Source organism: Trifolium pratense, linkage group LG2 (genome assembly GCF_020283565.1).
Source record: "Trifolium pratense cultivar HEN17-A07 linkage group LG2, ARS_RC_1.1, whole genome shotgun sequence".
In the NCBI taxonomy this organism is placed as follows: Eukaryota; Viridiplantae; Streptophyta; class Magnoliopsida; order Fabales; family Fabaceae; genus Trifolium; species Trifolium pratense.
In genome coordinates this window covers 23,996,893-24,015,699 of record NC_060060.1, presented here as the reverse complement: position 1 = coordinate 24,015,699, position 18,807 = coordinate 23,996,893, and the positions used below count along the sequence as shown (strand labels likewise).

The 18,807-nt window shown below is 34.9% G+C and overlaps 1 protein-coding gene across 1 annotated transcript; it reads right to left on the bottom strand.

Annotated features, from left to right (window-relative positions):
• Positions 1–2,912: 2,912 nt before the first annotated feature.
• LOC123904430 (transcription factor MYB16-like) lies at positions 2,913–18,473 on the bottom strand. Its single transcript, XM_045954099.1, has 3 exons — positions 18,356–18,473; positions 17,907–18,036; positions 2,913–3,474 (listed from the first exon to the last, which is right to left on the bottom strand). Exons 1-3 carry the CDS (start codon positions 18,471–18,473, stop codon positions 2,913–2,915), a joined length of 810 nt encoding a protein of 269 aa, XP_045810055.1.
• Positions 18,474–18,807: the final 334 nt, after the last annotated feature.

The window sequence follows — 18,807 nt, the reverse complement described above, 5'->3', positions numbered from 1 at the left end:
GAGTGTGTGTATATATACTCAACTATGTTCATTAACCATAAATTCTTAATCAAATAATTATTTTTAATTATATATTCACAATTTCTTTGTCTATCTCAATTTTTTTTTTTTGTCCATATAAACAATTTCAACAAGTGTCCTCCAAATATTCTCTGTCACAACTTTTGATCCCCGCTTTTAAATCAACTCATACGAATTATTCGAAATTTTTTAAAAAAGTTATGCAATCATGTTTAGCACATTATAAAATTCTCCCAAACCAAAGGATAATTTTTTTATGGCTTAAATAAGTTTTTTATCCTTATAAATATCTCAAAATGACATCACAACATTTTGCTTATGTGGCATTTTAAATTTTTTTATAAAAATAAAATAAAATTATAAAAGATGTTTTAAAATTAAAAATAATAATAATAAATGACAAATTGTTTTTTGAAACATTTTATAAAATAATTTTTTTTTTGTTATATGTAGTAAATCCTCTTCTTTTGACTGTATCAAGAAAATCTACGTCTTTTTGCTATACTCATCCACAAATGTTATGAAGTACCTGTTTCCACCAAGTGATTTCACATCAAAAGGTCCACACACATCTTAGTGTACAACTTCCAAAACATTTGTTGATCTTAATGGCAAAGATTTTGTGAAAACATTCCTGGCTTGCTTGCCTACTAAGCAACCATCACAAATCTTATCTAGCATCTGAATTCTAGGCAATTTTGCTACCATCTCCTTACTTGCTAATCGATTCAAGTATTTAAAGTTTAAATGACCAAACCTTAAATGTCATAACCAATTTTTCTTATTTTCTGCAACTGCAGCCTTCATATATACATTCAACTTTAGTGTTGTTGATCACAGTTTTGAATGTTCTATTCTTTGCTAAAGGTGATCTCAACACTAACATGTTGGCAGGATCATAAAGCTCAAAATTTTCATTCTTTATACTGACTGAGAAGTCTTTTTCTATCAATTGACCAACACTAAGCAAGTTATAATCCATACCTGGTACAAACAAGATGTCTTCAACTGTGGTTGAACTGTCATTCTTTCTCTTGATCACCATGTTACCAGTGCCTTCTGCTTGAATGGATCTATCATCTGCCAATTTAACTTTGATTTTTCTTGTGTCATCAAATTTGATTAGCCAGTTTTGATGCCCTGTCATATGGTTGGAACATCCTGTATACAAAAACCATTCTCCATTTGTCATTTTTATGGAACCGAACAGTTAGAAAGAAGATTGACAGCCGCTAAAAAATCACATTCAAATTGTGCAACCATTATGTGATAAAAGAGTATAGTAACTAGTAAGTGTACGAATAGAACTTTGTAGGTAGCTCCATGATCAGGAAATTAAGTTTCATTAACCATATTTAACCAATGTCAGATTGCAAAAGCCAGTGAAACCACAGTTATAATTTTAACTTTGCATCACCACGTGTTGAATTTCTTACTCTGAGTTACTGATATCTAGTTAATGTACTGATATGATTCCAAGCCATTCAGTGGCTGTCTACTTTGGTTTTTTTTTTTTTTTTACCTTGATCCTATCATAAACGTTTTTTAGGTTAAGAAGTCTTACATCGATTGCGAGATAGTACGTTTGGATGTGTGTGAGGGCAATTCTCACCTTACATGTTGGTTTTTTAAGGTTGAGTTAGGCCAAACTCCCAAATCTAAGATCGTATCAGAGCCTCTCCACGATCCGTTGGGCCGCCTGCTATCAGGTTTTCTCTATTAGGCCACTGACCGTTTATATCCACGCATCAGCCCAATACATCTGTTGTGAGATTTCATCTAGTCTAATGATCTTGAATATATAGATTATGATCTTGTCTTAAAATTTAGGTTGTACATAATTTAATTTTATAAAATCTACTTGTAAGATAAAAATTACACTCACTTATCAATCTGTGTTTAGATTTTATCAAACTTTTAACATAGAGTATTATTGTAGTTATCATTATCACTAAAAGTTAAACATATTTAACATTACACTTGGATTGTTAGATAGCGATGAGGAACACTTGTATAGACACAAACCCAAATAATATTTTATTTGGGCGCACACACTAATCCAAAAATTTAAATAAAAAATAATATAATCACATTAATCAACAGTTTAGCATTGTAATCTAGCTATTTTAAAATAAAAATATCCTGAATATTAGTCCTCTCTTCCCATTTTTGGTTCATTTACAACATGAAAATACTAAAAACCATTGAACATTTTTATTTCAAAATATGAAAACTCATAAAGAACAATTGTAATTTATATAAATTTTTATGTATTTTGAGTTATTTTTGTCTCTGTATTATGTATTTTATAAAAAATTGATATATTTTTGGGTCATGCTAACAAGTGTCTCCGAGACTTTAGTTAAGGATAAAAAAAAGGTAAATTTTACATTGAAAACAAGACACTTTATATTTTACAAACATTAATTACACAAATTTCAATTTAATTTTAATATATTGGAATTAGTTAGCATTTTCCGATATTTTTTTACTCAAAATATACACACTGATTTCTACTCCCCATTAAAGAATTTTTTTAGATTCCTCACTTAAATCTTTATACAAAATTTTAAGACATTAAATTTATGAGTCATCCCAAGTATATTTTGTTCAACTTCAACACTTCCTTCCAATATAAAACTTAAACTCACGTTAACATATCACACACATATGTTGATGATACAAGGAGATGATGCATTGTCATTTGAGCATACAATATTTTAACACACAAGTGCATAATGTTTATAGGGTGAGATGAGTAGCTTAACTGATTGAACTAGTTAAATTAAGGGTTAAAGAAATTGGACGTCCAGAATAGTCTTCACAAGATATAAAGAAAACTAACATAACAATTAACATAACTAAAATGTGCTTCCCTCTTAGGTAGACCATTATTTTGAAAATGCATAGCCAGCATCAAACTTACACATTCCATTTCCATTGAAGTCCATGAAAGTGTCAACATTGAAGGAATCTCTAAAAGCTTCCAATGCCACCATTATGTCATCATCACCTTGCAAGTTAGACGCATAACTATGCATGATCTCTTGACCACTTGTTTCCATGATATTATTGGTATTGTTGTATGTAACATTGCAATGCATTGGAAATAAAGGGTCAACATCATCATTTGCAAACATGATGGCACACATGTTATCCATTGCATTGTTGTGATTGGTTATTGAAAAATTTGGTGAACTTGATGAACATATTAAAGGTTGAGTTTGAATTTTGCCTAACATTGATGATCTTGCTTCAGTTTCCAATCTAACACTCTCCCATTGAGCCTTGTGTTTGAGAGCAATATTGATATTGTCTTTGATGTTGGATTTTGGTTTGTGAGTGGTGGGATCTATCCCCATTTTGATAAGTCTTTTCTTGATGTTAGCGTTCCAATGATTCTTTATATCATTGTCTGTTCTCCTTGGTAGTAGAGCTGCTATCGTTGACCATCTGTAAAGTGCAATTTACACTAGTAAATATCTTTTCCATTTTTAAGATTATTAATGTTTTAAGTATATAAACGTAATAATGTGACATATATTATATTAATGAAGTGGGAAAATAGAGAGTATCCCAATTCAATTTATAGATGCATTATCCCAATTCAATTTATGCATGCATTATATTTTTTCTACGAATATTTGAGTTATGATCTTCTTTATTTTTCTATTATGTACTTTCATTCCTTTCATCACTAAATTTTTTTAATATTGTTGATATATAAAAAAATAAAATAAAAGCTTTTTAATATTGTAGTGTATAAAAGATATTTGAACTCATTTAATGTTATATTTTTGTATTTATATTTCCAAAATTATAGAGTAATAGATGAAATGGAAAAAATAGAAAATAGAAAAAATTTCAACTCTAAACTGTCTCCTCTCTGTGCAACTTATTGCCATATTAATTTCTCTAATTGGATATATAAGACTATAATCTTCTATACTATATATAAAGAAAATACATAAATTTTGGTGTGGACTTTTCATAATACCCCTGATTTTTTAGTAACAACAAAAATCTTTTATTAACAAAGTTACCATAACATGACACATATCTTTTTTTTTTTTACATAAGTTAGACACAGGTAGGGCGCGAAACGCGCCTGTCTAACTCACTAGTTTACATAAAAACTATTAATTGTAGTCTTATACGATCTTTTTGGTCCTTTTATTAAAAACACTTATTTTTTTAGATATGTATTGAATAAATATTATATTTGATTTATATCATAGACAAAATAATTATTCGTTGAAAAGTAAATGTCTCATAAAAAGTATTAGAGGGAAGTAGGATTTGGATAGCCTGCAGCCTACTTGTAAAATAAGTTTCAACAGAGATATATGTTTGAGTAATCAGTCAATTTAGTCCATAAACTATCACTCTCTCACCAACTTAGTCCCTAAACTATTAAAAACAACTAAAAGGTCCCTAATCTATTTTTCATCCGTCAATTTAGTCCTTAAACTATTACTCTCTCACCAACTTAGTCCCTAAACTATTAAAAACAACTAAAAGGTCCCTAAACTATATTCACATCCTTCAATTTAGTCACTCACAAACATCATTTTATGATTCCTAACAAACCTGTTATAATATCTCAAGGCACTTTTTAACACACTAGCATGGATGAAAAAGCTAGCTCCTACTAGTATTACCAATAACACAATCAGCCTGCAAAGATAATTCACCATACAAATGTTTGGAAGTTAATAAGACTTTGTTAGCATACTAAAACAGAAGAAAAGGAATAGAAGGATAAAAAAACTCCCAGACCCGCAAGAAACAAGAGATCACAGTATAAACTTCAAAGGGATAAAACAAAATCACAAACCCTTACAAATTTACAAAAGTGAGAACAAAAAACAGACCTGATTTTAGCGTAGTCACTAACAAGAAAAGTAAATGCTTGAGCTTGAGAAGCTTCCGGTCCAGTGGGACTATAAAACTCACTAGGATAAGCAGTATTATTATGTTGGAACAAAATTGATTTAAAAATGTTTGCCCCTAAATCTATAAAGGTTTTGATGATAACAAAGTATTAATTAACAAATTGGAAGGACTAAAAATTTATTTTAAGTGCGCAGATATAAGCATCATTTAAGTCCTGAGTGGAGTTCAGAGGATGTGAATTCAGAAGTTCACAAGCGCTCAGAAGATGTTGGACTTCAGAGGTTACAACGTTTAGAGGATGAAGACTTCAGATCTTCTTATCTGTCTACAAGCTTCATCAAACTCTGAAGATCTCTTTGTAAGCTGTGAAGATTCTCTTTTCCAGTCAACTCTTCTACCAATGAAGAAAAGGACCTTTCAAGCCTGATCAGTTCAGCTACCTCTGTTTTGTCTGTCCTGTCTTGAGAACGTGGGTCTTCAGTTTTGTTAGCTGAATAAGGAAAGTCCACTCTGCAGTAGTCAAAGTACCTGAAACTCTTTCTTAGTTTTGGATACAACCAACTGCATCAAGACAGACTGCTTGAAGACAAAAGGTTATCAACTCCAACGGTTCTTTTTGCAACGACTCTTTTCTAGTGGTATATATACTAGAAGATTCAGCTACAACTATATACAATAATCAAGAATTGAACGTGTGCTGAACAAACTCTGAACTCTGATATACAAGCTCTGAACCTCTGTCAAGTGTTTTTGCACTTCAGCCAAATACTCTGTACTATTTGTATTTTGCTCTCTTTAGGTTCATCTAAGAGCACTTGTATATTTTTATATACTTTATTGTTACGTGTGTAACTTAAGCTTGTGTGCTTAAGTGTGAGACTTAAGCTTGTGTGCTTAAGTGTGAAGTCTTAAGCTTGTGTGCTTGAGCATTGTTGAGAAGTCTCTTGCTTGTGTGCTTGAGCAGGTGTAATCTTGTGTGATTATAGTGAAATCCCTTGGAAGTGCAAGGGGACTGGACTACTCTCGTTTTGTGAGAGGAACCAGTATAAATTGCTTGTGTGATCTCTCTCTATCTTGTTATTTATTGTGTTATTTTTCCGCTGCTAACGTAGTTGAGTTAAGAACTTGAAAAAGTTTTAACTTAGCTAAAACACAATTCAACCCCCCCCTTCTTGTGTTTTCACACCTTCAATTGGCATCAGAGCACCTGGTCTGTTACTTTCACTTAACAGTGAGACAGTAAAGATCTTGTGAGAACACTATGTCTGGAGGAGATGATAGTAGTACTAGAACTACTGGTGAAGGTGAGGCCAGTGGTGCTGGTGGTGGTCCTAGAAATGCTTTTGGTTTTGACTACTTAAGTAATGAATCACATGAACATAGTGGCAACAGAAAAGCCCCTATATTCAATGGTGATGCTTCATTATTTGAATGGTGGAAAGAGAGACTGTATAGCAATATTACTGCTATTGATCATGAGTTGTGGGATTTGGTTGAGTTGGGAGTAACTTTTGAAAACTTAAATGAACATGGAAGGTTGTCCATTGAGCATAGAAAGTTACTCACACCAGCTAACCTAAAAATCTACACTAAGCATCATAGAGTAAAGGACATTGTTGTTGGCGCTATTAGACATGAGGATTATGTCAGAATAGAAAACAAGTCTACTGCTAAATCTATCTTTGATTCCATGTGTGCTACCTATGATGGTAATGAAAAGGTTCAAGAGGCTAAAGCTAGTCTTTTGATAAGACAATATGAACTTTTCACTATGCAACAAGATGAAAACATTGAGACTATGTTTACAAGGTTTCAAATCCTTGTATCTGGTCTTAAAGCTCTTAAGAGAAGTTATTCAACCTATGACCATGTTCAGAAGATTCTGAGAAGTCTTCCTATTGCTTGGAGACCTAAGGTCACTGCAATAGAGGAAGCTCAAAATCTCAAGACTCTGAGTCTTGAAGCTCTGATAAGCAATCTCAGAAGCCATGAGATGGTTCTGGATGCTGACTCAGAAACTAAGAAGAAGTCTAAGTCAGTGGCTTTACAGTCAACTAAGACTACTTCTAAGGCTCTTAAGACTCAGCTTCTTGATATTGAAGAAGAATCTTCTGCTGATGGTCAAGAGGATGAGATGAATGAGGATGAGTTTGCTTTATTCACCAAGTTTCAGCAATGGAACAGATTTAACAAAAGAAACTTCAGAGGAAACATCTCCAGAAATTTTGTCAGCAAAAAGGATGATCAGAAGAACTGCTTCAACTGTAAGAAGCCAGGACACTTTATTGCTGATTGTCCAGAAATGTCTGCTAAAGACAAAAGCAAACGATACAGCTCAAAGAAGCAACAATTCAAAAGCAAATTGAGAAAGAGTCTGATGGCTACTTTTGAAGAGCTATCATCTGAGGAAGAAGTTGAGGAAGAAGAAGAAGCAAATCTAGCCCTGATGGCTTCAACTGACTCAGATGTAGACTCAGACGATGAATCAGAATCAGATTCAGAAGTAACTGATGAGGTATTTTCTGACTGTTCTAAATCTCAACTTATAACTGCACTTAACAAGGTCATTGAGAAACATCTCAGAGTGTTAAGTAAACAAAAAGTTTTACAAGAAAACCTTAACACTCTGACTGAACAAGCAGAACATTTTCAAGGTCTATATCAAGAAACTCTGAATAGAGTAAATGATCTTGAAAAGGGCTGTGCTGTGTGTCACAAACCTACTGATGAGCAAGAAATGGCTCTTCAACAGTTTGTGCATCTCAACCTTGGTAAGAGCAAAGCTGCTAATCTTGTTTATAATGTCATGAGACATAGAGGAGAGGGAGTTGGCTATGAATATGGTAGAACATATTCAAAGCTAAAGACCTATCCCAAAAAGGTTGGAAAATCTTGGGTTTACTATGTTGTACCTCAGAGTGAAGAAGGAAAGAAATTTGGTACTCTGGAAGATGAGGACAATAATCTGAGAGATTTGGGAAATAACAACTCAGAAGAACCAAGTTCCTCAGGATCTGGGAAGAAAAGCTCAGAAGATAAAAGCTATTCAGAACTTGACAGTATTAGTTCAGATGTTCTGAAAGTTTCAAAATCTGAGGCTTCAACTTCTGGAACCAGAGGAATTCTAGTTCATGAGAAAAGTCAACCTAAAAGCTCAGTAGTTTTTAAAAGAAAGTCAAACCTCAAACCTCAGAGGCAACATAGGACTAAGGTTATTTATGATTCTAGAGTCAGTAAATATAACCAGTCAAATCAATGGACTGGTGATAAATACAAACTCTGGAAGCACAAACAATCCAAGTCCTGGAATAATAACAGAACTCAAACTAAGAACCATTTTCAAAAGAGTTATTATTCCAAACCAAAATCTTTCTCTCACACTCAACAACACAGTAAACATTTGTGGACTAACAAGCGTGGACCCAGAAGATGGGTACCAAAAGCTGAAATTATGTATCATTCAGATTTACCAACTAGGAAAGGATATGTCCTACCTAGAGTATGGAAACAAGTCCTATGCAAAGGAAGAAGGGCTTATGTCCTTGACCAATGGCTGACAAGTTCTCAAGTTAACAATCAGAACTTGATAAATGAAGAGGAAGAATATTGGGATGACTTTATCATTAACTGTGATAAAGAGTTCCACCGTAGTGATTAAAGTTGTTTCTCATACAGCCTATCACTCAAAGAAGTATCATGAATCATTCATGGTATCTGGATAGTGGGTGTTCAAGGCACATGACTGGTGACAAGCAACTGTTTTCCAAGCTAACCATGAAAGAAGGAGGTTCTGTTGGCTTTGGAGGTAATCAGAAAGGAAAGATAATAGGTACAGGTACAGTAGGTAATTCCTCCCTATCTATTAATGATGTTTGGTTAGTTGATGGACTTAAACATAATCTATTGAGCATAAGTCAATTTTGCGACAATGGTTATGTAGTCATTTTTAATAAGGAATCATGTACTGTAACTAAACAATCTGATAATTCCGTTATCTTCAAAGGTCTGAGAAAGAACAATGTTTATAAAATTAATCTTTCTGACTTGAATGAACAAAAAGTGATGTGTCTTTTGACCTTGAGTGAAGAAAAATGGATCTGGCATAAGAGGTTGGGCCATGCTAACTGGAGGTTAATCTCCAAGCTTAGCAAGCTTGACCTTGTCAGAGGTTTACCTAAAATCAAATATCACTCAAACACACTTTGTGGTTCATGTCAAAAAGGAAAGATTACAAAATCATCTTTTAAACCTAAGAACATTGTCTCTACCTCAAGACCATTGGAACTTCTTCACATTGATCTCTTTGGGCCAGTTCAAACTGCCTCTATCAATGGAAAGAAGTATGGATTAGTAATTGTTGATGATTACAGTAGATGGACTTGGGTAAAATTCCTAAGAACAAAAGATGAAGCTTATGATGAGTTTAGCATCTTCTGCAAACAAATTCAAAATGAAAAAGGCTACACTATTTTAAAAGTTAGAAGTGATCATGGTGGAGAATTTGAAAATGAACCTTTTGAAAACTTTTGTGAAAAATATGGCATTCTGCATGAATTCTCTTCTCCTAGAACTCCTCAACAAAATGGGGTTGTAGAAAGGAAGAATAGAACTCTGCAAGAAATGGCCAGAACCATGATGCATGAAACAAATGTAGCAAAGTTTTTATGGGCAGAAGCTGTAAACACAGCATGTTATGTTCAAAATAGAATCTATATCAGATCTAAGTTGAACAAGACTGCTTATGAATTGTTCAAAGGAAGAAAACCTGATATCTCTTATTTTCATCAGTTTGGATGTACATGTTATATCTTAAACAACAAAGTCCATCTAAAGAAATTTGATGCTAGAGGTTATAAGGGTATCTTTATAGGATACTCTGAACGCTCAAAAGCATACAGACTGTATATTTCTGAAACACATACTGTGGAAGAAACTATGCATGTCAAATTTGATGACAAAGAGCCTGACCAAGTGTCAGAGCTTGTGGAAGGTTTGTCTAGATTTCAGGTATCAGAGGATCAATATTCAGATATTCCAAACTACTCAGAACATCCATTCTCTGAAGTACCTCTGAACAAAATAGTTCCTACAGACTCTGAACAACCAAGAACTGAAGCATCTGCTGAACCTGATGTTGATGAGTCTGAAGATGATGAGCCCCCAAGAAATACATTCAAATACAAGTCATCACATCCAGAGGAACTGATCTTAGGCAACAAGGATAGTCCAAGAAAGACAAGATCTCAGCTAAGAAATGAGGAATCATTAGTGGGTCTTATCTCAATGATGGAACCTTCAAAGATTGATGAAGCTCTGAAGGATGATGCTTGGATTGTAGCAATGCAAGAAGAGCTGAATCAATTCCAAAGGAATGATGTATGGACTTTAGTGCCCAAACCTTCACACAAAAACATTATTGGAACAAAATGGGTATTCAGAAACAAGCTGAATGAACAAGGTGAAGTGGTAAGAAACAAGGCTAGATTGGTTGCACAAGGTTATAGTCAACAAGAGGGGATTGACTATACTGAAACCTTTGCACCGGTTGCTAGACTTGAAGCAATCAGGTTACTTCTATCTTATGCTGTTAATCATGGAATAACCTTGTATCAGATGGATGTTAAAAGTGCCTTCTTAAATGGTTTTATTTCTGAAGAAGTGTATGTTAAGCAACCTCCTGGTTTTGAAGATATCTCAAACCCAGAACATGTTTTCAAACTGAAGAAATCACTGTATGGTCTGAAACAAGCTCCCAGAGCTTGGTATGATAGACTCAGTAATTTCCTTCTTGAAAAGGGTTTTGAGAAAGGAAAGGTTGATTGCACACTCTTTAGAAAAACAACCAAAGAAGACATTTTAATTATTCAAATTTTTGTTGATGATATTATTTTTGGTTCAACTAATGCTGCTTTGTGCAAGAATTTTTCTAAGATAATGCAGGATGAATTTGAAATGAGCATGATGGGAGAGTTGAAGTTCTTTCTTGGAATTCAAATCAATCAGAAGAAGGAAGGAACTTATGTTCATCAATCAAAATACACTAAAGAACTTCTGAAGAAATTCAATCTAGATGACTGCAAGATAATGAATACTCCTATGCATCCAACTACCAACATGGGCAAGTCAGATGATGAAGGAAAGGTAGATCAAAAGGTCTACAGAGGTATGATTGGTTCCTTACTCTATCTGACAGCCTCTAGACCAGATATTTTATTCAGTGTTTGCTTATGTGCAAGATTCCAGTCAGATCCCAGAGAATCTCATCTTACTGCTGTAAAGAGAATCTTTAGGTATCTGAAAGGAACAACTAATCTTGGACTTCTCTATAAGAAATCCAATGATTATGTGCTAAATGGATTCTGTGATGCTGACTATGCTGGAGATAAAATTGAAAGAAAATCCACAAGTGGCAATTGTCATTTTGTTGGTGAAAACCTTATCTCCTGGGCTAGTAAGAGACAAACTACTATAGCTTTGTCTACAGCAGAAGCAGAATACATTTCAGCAGCTAAGTGTTGCACACAACTACTCTGGCTAAAATATCAGTTAGAAGATTATCAGGTAAGCAGTAACAATATTCCTTTATATTGTGATAATACTGCAGCCATTCATTTATCTAAAAATCCTATCCTACACTCTAGAGCCAAACATATTGAAATTAAACACCATTTTATCAGAGATTATGTTCAGAGAGGCATTATAGATATTAAGTTTGTTGATACTGAAAATCAATGGGCTGATATATTTACTAAAGCTTTATCTGTTGAAAGATTTGATTTTATAAAGAAACATCTGAACATGTTTTCAATCTCTGAATGAAAAATATTTGGTTGGCAATTAAAGTGTAAGAGGTTATGTATATCAGAACTTATGATTCAGAACATCTGAAACACAAGCTCTGAAGTACTTAACTCTGATAGAGAATTTTAAATAACTCAGAGGCTCTGAACTATTTAAGTGGGAAACGTTTAGTATTCACTGCTGAACAGTTGTCCATTAAAATAACAGTTACCGAGTAAATTTCTGCACGTGGTCTACGTGTGTCAGGTAGTGGGTGGTTAATGATGATTTTTGGTATTCAACTTTCTGTCAATTAGCGTAACTTCCCAAATTTGCTATTTTCGTGTTAACTGTGTGCATTTAAATAAAACTTACACAATACACTTGCACACTATTCACTTTCACAACCTACACTTTCATATTCTCTCTAAACCACCAACAAATTTTCTTTCTCTCTCGTTAGTCTTTCCAAACCTTACCCTAATCTCCAACAATGGCTGGTACTTCATCTTCTTCATCAAAAAGGATTCCTCCGTTTATTTTCAAGAACCTTCAGATTGTTGGGAACGAGATGGAATTCCCAGAGTCTGAACTCACATTTCTGTCAGAAAAGATAGTTGATTTCGACGGTTTGAAAGCTAATGGTTTCGACGTTAAGCCGTACTTTATCACTCAAGGTTGGGATAAGTACTTCGACATGCTTAACGGTCCTATCTACCCAGATTTGTTGAAGAAATTCTGGATGAAAGCAAAGGTGTTTGATAAGCATGAAGCTAAGAAGGAAGAGCTTGCTGCAATAGAAAGAGATCCTAGTCTGAAAGGTAAAACTAGGAAGGAAATGGGTTTGCTGGATTATACAGGTGTACAGATTAGGTCAAATATCTGTGGGATGAACATGGCACTCTCGCCTATCCATTTCAATGCTCTTCTTGGTCTACCTAACTCTGGGATAGAGTTAGATGTGTTTGAAAAGGATACAAGATTCAGAGATGATCTTCTGCATCTCATATGCACAGACTTCTCCTTAAAAGGGAAAGTAAAGGGTTTGACTGATGAATGTCGAGTTCTTTTCAAGATCATCATAGCAGCTATCAGTCCAAGGGTTGGTGGGACTGATACAATCTCCTGGACGCATCGTCATCTGCTGTATTTCCTTCTGACAGGAAAGAAGGTAAATCTGGGAGATTACTTCTTTGAAAGGATTTGTGAAGCCATTTTTGCAAGTAAATCTCAGAGGAAAACTACTATAGTTTATCCTAGGTTGTTGTCAGACCTTCTGCATCAAGGTCATGTTGTTCAGAACCTAAAGAAATTTCACCCAGAGCTTGTGGAGAAGAAGTTCACTCCTGAAATTCTTCATGCTAGTTTCCTTACTAAGATGCGCCTTATTGCATCTAAGCCTGTTGCACCTCCACAAGAGCTATCTGTTAGACCTGAAGATCGTATGTATGTAGAAGGCTACCCAGTTATATCTGAAGCTGATGCTGAGCATGTGATTCAGGACTACTTAGAAGTGCTCAGAAAAGAAGGTTTGGTTGTTGATAGAAGTATGGTTCCTCCAGCTCCTGTAAACATGTATAAGCCTAAGAGGAAACCAAAGAGGAAAGCTGATTCTCAGGATGAGCAAGTTAAGCCAGATCTTCTTGCTCAGAAGAAGGTTAAGGTTGAGCAATCTATGGCTGAGCAAAGAACTAAGAGGAAGCATGAAGAAACTTCAAACAAGGCTGCTGAAGGAGCTTCTAAAAAGCCTATTGTTATTGAGGAAGACAGTTCATCTGAAGAATCTGAGTCTGAAGATGAGACTGAGTCTGATGAAGAGACTATTGCTGAAAGCCTTCGTAGAAGACCTGCTCCTATTTCTAAAGATAAAGGTAAGTCTTCTAAGTATGTTTTTAATGAAAATGAGATTGGAATAGGTTACACCAAACCTCTCAGAACTATTTTACCAACCTCTGATATTCCAACCTCTGATAACCCCCTATCTGAACTTGAAAAACATCTGAGCCCTGACCCTCTAAACAATCATCCTCCTTCGCATGAAACTCAACACAAATCTACATCACCTCAACCTCAACCTGACATTCCACCATCTGAACCTCAACCAGATATTCCTGTCACTAAACCAACCTCTCCCACAAAACAATCCTCTCCACCTCCTGAACCAACCCCTGAACAAATTGCTCCTGAACCAAACCCTGAATCTAAATCCCCTGAACCATCTCCTGAACATATTCACCCTGAATCAACTTCTGACATTTCATCATCTGAACCAACCCCTGAACCACATCCTAACCCAAGTGCTGAACATGCTTCTCCTGAGCGTATTCACACTTGTGCTCCCAAGCCCTCAGATCCTGAAACACCTACTCTCTCTACCATTCCCAATCCTTCACCCTCATCATCCAACACCTTTAGTAATCTATCCACTCAATTTCATGAAGACTTGCTTAGATTATCTACAATAAAGGACAGGTTCTTAGTTTGTCCTTCTGATGTGGACCTCGAAGTATCACGCATTAAGGCAAGGATTTGCAATGCTTTGGATGTTGCTGCTGCAAAGGTTAAGGCTGTTATTGGTAAGCGGGATCTGGATGGTATAAGCTTCATGAGGAACAGTTTGGCTAGGGCTGAGTTGAAAAGGTTAACGCCATTCAATCATGAAGAGCATGAGCGTGCTAAGCTTGTTGCTATAGCTGCTGCTGTGAGGCGTATGTCTGCATTCAAAGATTGCTGGGTTGATTCTACTCTTTTGCAAAGTCTTGAGGATCAACGGATTGAGTATGAACGACTTGCTGAAGCTGCTGCCAGGCTTGCTGAAGAAACTTCTGAGTTAAACCAAGAGGATGCTACAGATGATGTGCTTGCTTCTCAGGATCAAGAGGATGTGCTGATGATAGACTATCCAGAGGAAGGTGAACCCTCTGATAAAGGCAAGGCACCTGTGATTGAAGATCAAGCTCCTGTTATGGCGGATCAGTTGCAAATATTTCAAGAAGCCCTGAGGGAACAGCAAGAAGGTTTAGAGCGTCAAAGAGCTGCTCAAGAGACATTGGAAACCAAGGTGGATGGTTTAGTTTCCAATGTGGGATCTTTGAATGATAAATTCGACCAACTCTTAGCTTTTCTTAAGAAACCCTAGGATTCTCTGCACATGTTTTATGCTTTCTTTTTATTCTCTGTTTTATCCTCTGAACAATTTTTCTTATTATGTGGTTTATTATATGTTTTGTTTGTTTTGCTTGTGATTCTTTTCTTTGTTAAATTAGAACATAAGAACACAAGATGCTTTCTAAAATCAAAATTTTTTATTAATGATCTGATAATGTTGAGTACATTGGTAAAAAGAAAAAGAAAAAGACAACCTAATCCTAATCAGATGGATAAAACTCAGAAGAAATCTCTGATTTCTCCTCAGCATCCTCTGATGATATTTCAATGGGATCTGGGTTTTGCTCTTGTTCTTCTTCTTCTTGTTCCTCTTCTGGAACATAGCCAGCCAAGAACTCAACATAGTCAGCATCATCTTCATTCTCTTCAGCTTCTGAGTCTGATGAGATGATTATTATCTCAGCATCTTGTGGTTTCTTGTTGTCTTTTTTATCCTTCTCTTCGTCTTCGCGTTTCTCTTCGTTCTTCTTTCTCTTAAACTCTGCGATGCGTAAACTAAATCTTTTCATTATTCCTACTTTCTCTTGCTTCACTTGTTTACTCGTGTTTTTACGTGAAGAAGGCATGTTAACTCGTTCACTTTTTATACACCTTTGAGCGCGTTGGTTTTCGTTTTTGAAATTAATTCACCATTGTAACAACCACTCTTTTTTCTTTGACTGTCTTGGTTATATAACTTTGTTTTACTTTTTGATAATGACAAAAGGGGAAGTAGTTACGCATTAATTGATATGTTCCAAAACTGAAACCACGCCTTTTATCTCGCTTTTATCTGTTATGTTAAAAGTTGTTACGTTTAAATTGTTTTACGTATTTCAAGGTGGAGACTAAGTTAGTTGAAACTAAAATAAATTTCATAAGTAAGGATAAGTTAAGAGTGCAATTTTAACTTAGCCTTATGAGACTTAGGGGGAGAGCTTGCAAACCTCTCACTCTGAAGAAAGATATGAAACTTATTTTATTTCAAAATTATCTTAATCTTATACTAAATTAAAATATCATGGATAAAACATAAAGTTCAGACTTTATGAAGTATCAATCTTAGGGGGAGCTTGCAAACCTCATAAACCTAAGAGAAACATGATAAGTTAATTTAACAACAATTGTCAATTAATACTTATGTTTGTCATCATCAAAAAGGGGGAGATTGTTGGAACAAAATTGATTTAAAAATGTTTGCCCCTAAATCTATAAAGGTTTTGATGATAACAAAGTATTAATTAACAAATTGGAAGGACTAAAAATTTATTTTAAGTGCGCAGATATAAGCATCATTTAAGTCCTGAGTGGAGTTCAGAGGATGTGAATTCAGAAGTTCACAAGCGCTCAGAAGATGTTGGACTTCAGAGGTTACAACGTTCAGAGGATGAAGACTTCAGATCTTCTTATCTGTCTACAAGCTTCATCAAACTCTGAAGATCTCTTTGTAAGCTGTGAAGATTCTCTTTTCCAGTCAACTCTTCTACCAATGAAGAAAAGGACCTTTCAAGCCTGATCAGTTCAGCTACCTCTGTTTTGTCTGTCCTGTCTTGAGAACGTGGGTCTTCAGTTTTGTTAGCTGAATAAGGAAAGTCCACTCTGCAGTAGTCAAAGTACCTGAAACTCTTTCTTAGTTTTGGATACAACCAACTGCATCAAGACAGACTGCTTGAAGACAAAAGGTTATCAACTCCAACGGTTCTTTTTGCAACGACTCTTTTCTAGTGGTATATATACTAGAAGATTCAGCTACAACTATATACAATAATCAAGAATTGAACGTGTGCTGAACAAACTCTGAACTCTGATATACAAGCTCTGAACCTCTGTCAAGTGTTTTTGCACTTCAGCCAAATACTCTGTACTATTTGTATTTTGCTCTCTTTAGGTTCATCTAAGAGCACTTGTATATTTTTATATACTTTATTGTTACGTGTGTAACTTAAGCTTGTGTGCTTAAGTGTGAGACTTAAGCTTGTGTGCTTAAGTGTGAAGTCTTAAGCTTGTGTGCTTGAGCATTGTTGAGAAGTCTCTTGCTTGTGTGCTTGAGCAGGTGTAATCTTGTGTGATTATAGTGAAATCCCTTGGAAGTGCAAGGGGACTGGACTACTCTCGTTTTGTGAGAGGAACCAGTATAAATTGCTTGTGTGATCTCTCTCTATCTTGTTATTTATTGTGTTATTTTTCCGCTGCTAACGTAGTTGAGTTAAGAACTTGAAAAAGTTTTAACTTAGCTAAAACACAATTCAACCCCCCCTTCTTGTGTTTTCACACCTTCATATTAAACCAGACAAAACAACAAGCTATAAAACCAAAAACGGTTGAATCATATCATTTTTTTTAATCTTTCAGTCAAAAAGTTGAATAAAAAAAATATTCTGTGTTAAAAAAAAAAAAAGAAACCGACAATTGCCACTTTTTTCATACTAAAGATCTCTTTCGTTCTAAATGATTATTCTGAAAGAATGAATTGAGTTCGGCGACTAGATGTTATATTTGCGTTGCGAGCAAAACGGTTGTTGCCGGAGAGTGGAGTGGTTGGCGGCGAGCAGGGTGGTTGTTTTTCGTCGAAGCACGTGGAAAAAGAAAGGGTGATAATATTTTAGGGTTTTATAGACAAGTTAACCGAGGACTAAATTGACGGATGAAAAATAGATTAGGGACCTTTTAGTTGTTTTTAATAGTTTAGGGACTAAGTTGGTGAGAGAGTGATAGTTTAGGGACTAAATTGACGGATGTAAAATAGATTAGGGACCTTTTAGTTGTTTTTAATAGTTTAGGTACTAAGTTGGTGAGAGATTGATAGTTTAGGGACTAAATTGACGGATGGAAAATAGATTAGGGACCTTTTAGTTATTTTTAATAGTTTAGGGACTAAGTTGGTGAGAGAGTGATAGTTTAGGGACTAAATTGACTGATTACTCTAAATCTACATGTTGAGATGACTGGTTGATTTACACATGCTTAAATGACACATCATAACTAATCTCAACAAGTACATGACAAAAATGCCATTCAATATAAAAAAGTAAATTCATGGTTAAATGACAAGAAATTCTAACTTGTTCCCAAGAAGAGCATGCAGTTGAGTAATAGTTTGATCTTCCTCCAAGCTAAAGTTTCCTCGTTTTAAATCAGGTCTCAGATAGTTAATCCACCTCCGTCTGCAACTCTTTCCACATCTTAGCAGACCTATATAAAACATATATAAACAATAAACTCAAGATTCATGGTTAATAAATATATACTATTAATTTATAGACCATGCATTCAACATTTTTTTAAAATAATAGGTTTATAACTACGATATGGACTCGTAACATCAAGATTTTTTATGTTTTCGTGATTGAAATTGCATCAACCGTATTTGACTGCGATCAGGGATCATCGTTAAACGGCTAGTTGACAAAGACATCGATGCTATGTTTTTTATGCAAAATTAATTAGTGAAAACCAACATTCTGACTATGTTGACATCCCATCAACTAATACGAGAACATATGTTTGTTACCTGCTTTGGGGGGCAAAGAATGCCAGTTTCCATGGCCATGTTGAGTAACATACGCTATAAGCTTTTTGTCTTCTTCTTGTGTCCATGCTCCTGCCTTCATACCTGGCATCCTACTCATTTTCAAATAACAACATTGAATTAGATGTAGACTGTTTACTTGGTTCTTATAAGATGTTAAGTGACATATGCTATAATAAAGTGTCTGTAATTAGTAGGTGAATACTTGTGGCTGGCGGAGGGGCCGCCTAACTGCTCAAGTTCAAATCATATCTTATATTATTATATATGGGCCCCTTTTTGCGATATCACCCTTCATCGATAAAGATGACAATTTGACTCATATTCGGTGGTTATCTCCAAATACTCGCCGTTAGTATGGATAAAATTCACATTTTAGATACGGGTACATGTACACCCACTCCGCCCCAAATCCACATATATAATATTATTTA

Excerpts from the sequence above, each read along its gene's own strand:
- LOC123904430 (XM_045954099.1), bottom strand. The coding sequence starts at position 18,473 with ATGAGTAGGATGCCAGGTATGAAGGCAGGAGCATGGACACAAGAAGAA. Across the intron at positions 18,037-18,355 it reads TTCTTTGCCCCCCAAAGCAG|GTCTGCTAAGATGTGGAAAG; the intron begins GTAACAAACATA and ends TGTTTTATATAG. Across the intron at positions 3,475-17,906 it reads CATGCTCTTCTTGGGAACAA|ATGGTCAACGATAGCAGCTC; the intron begins GTTAGAATTTCT and ends TGCACTTTACAG.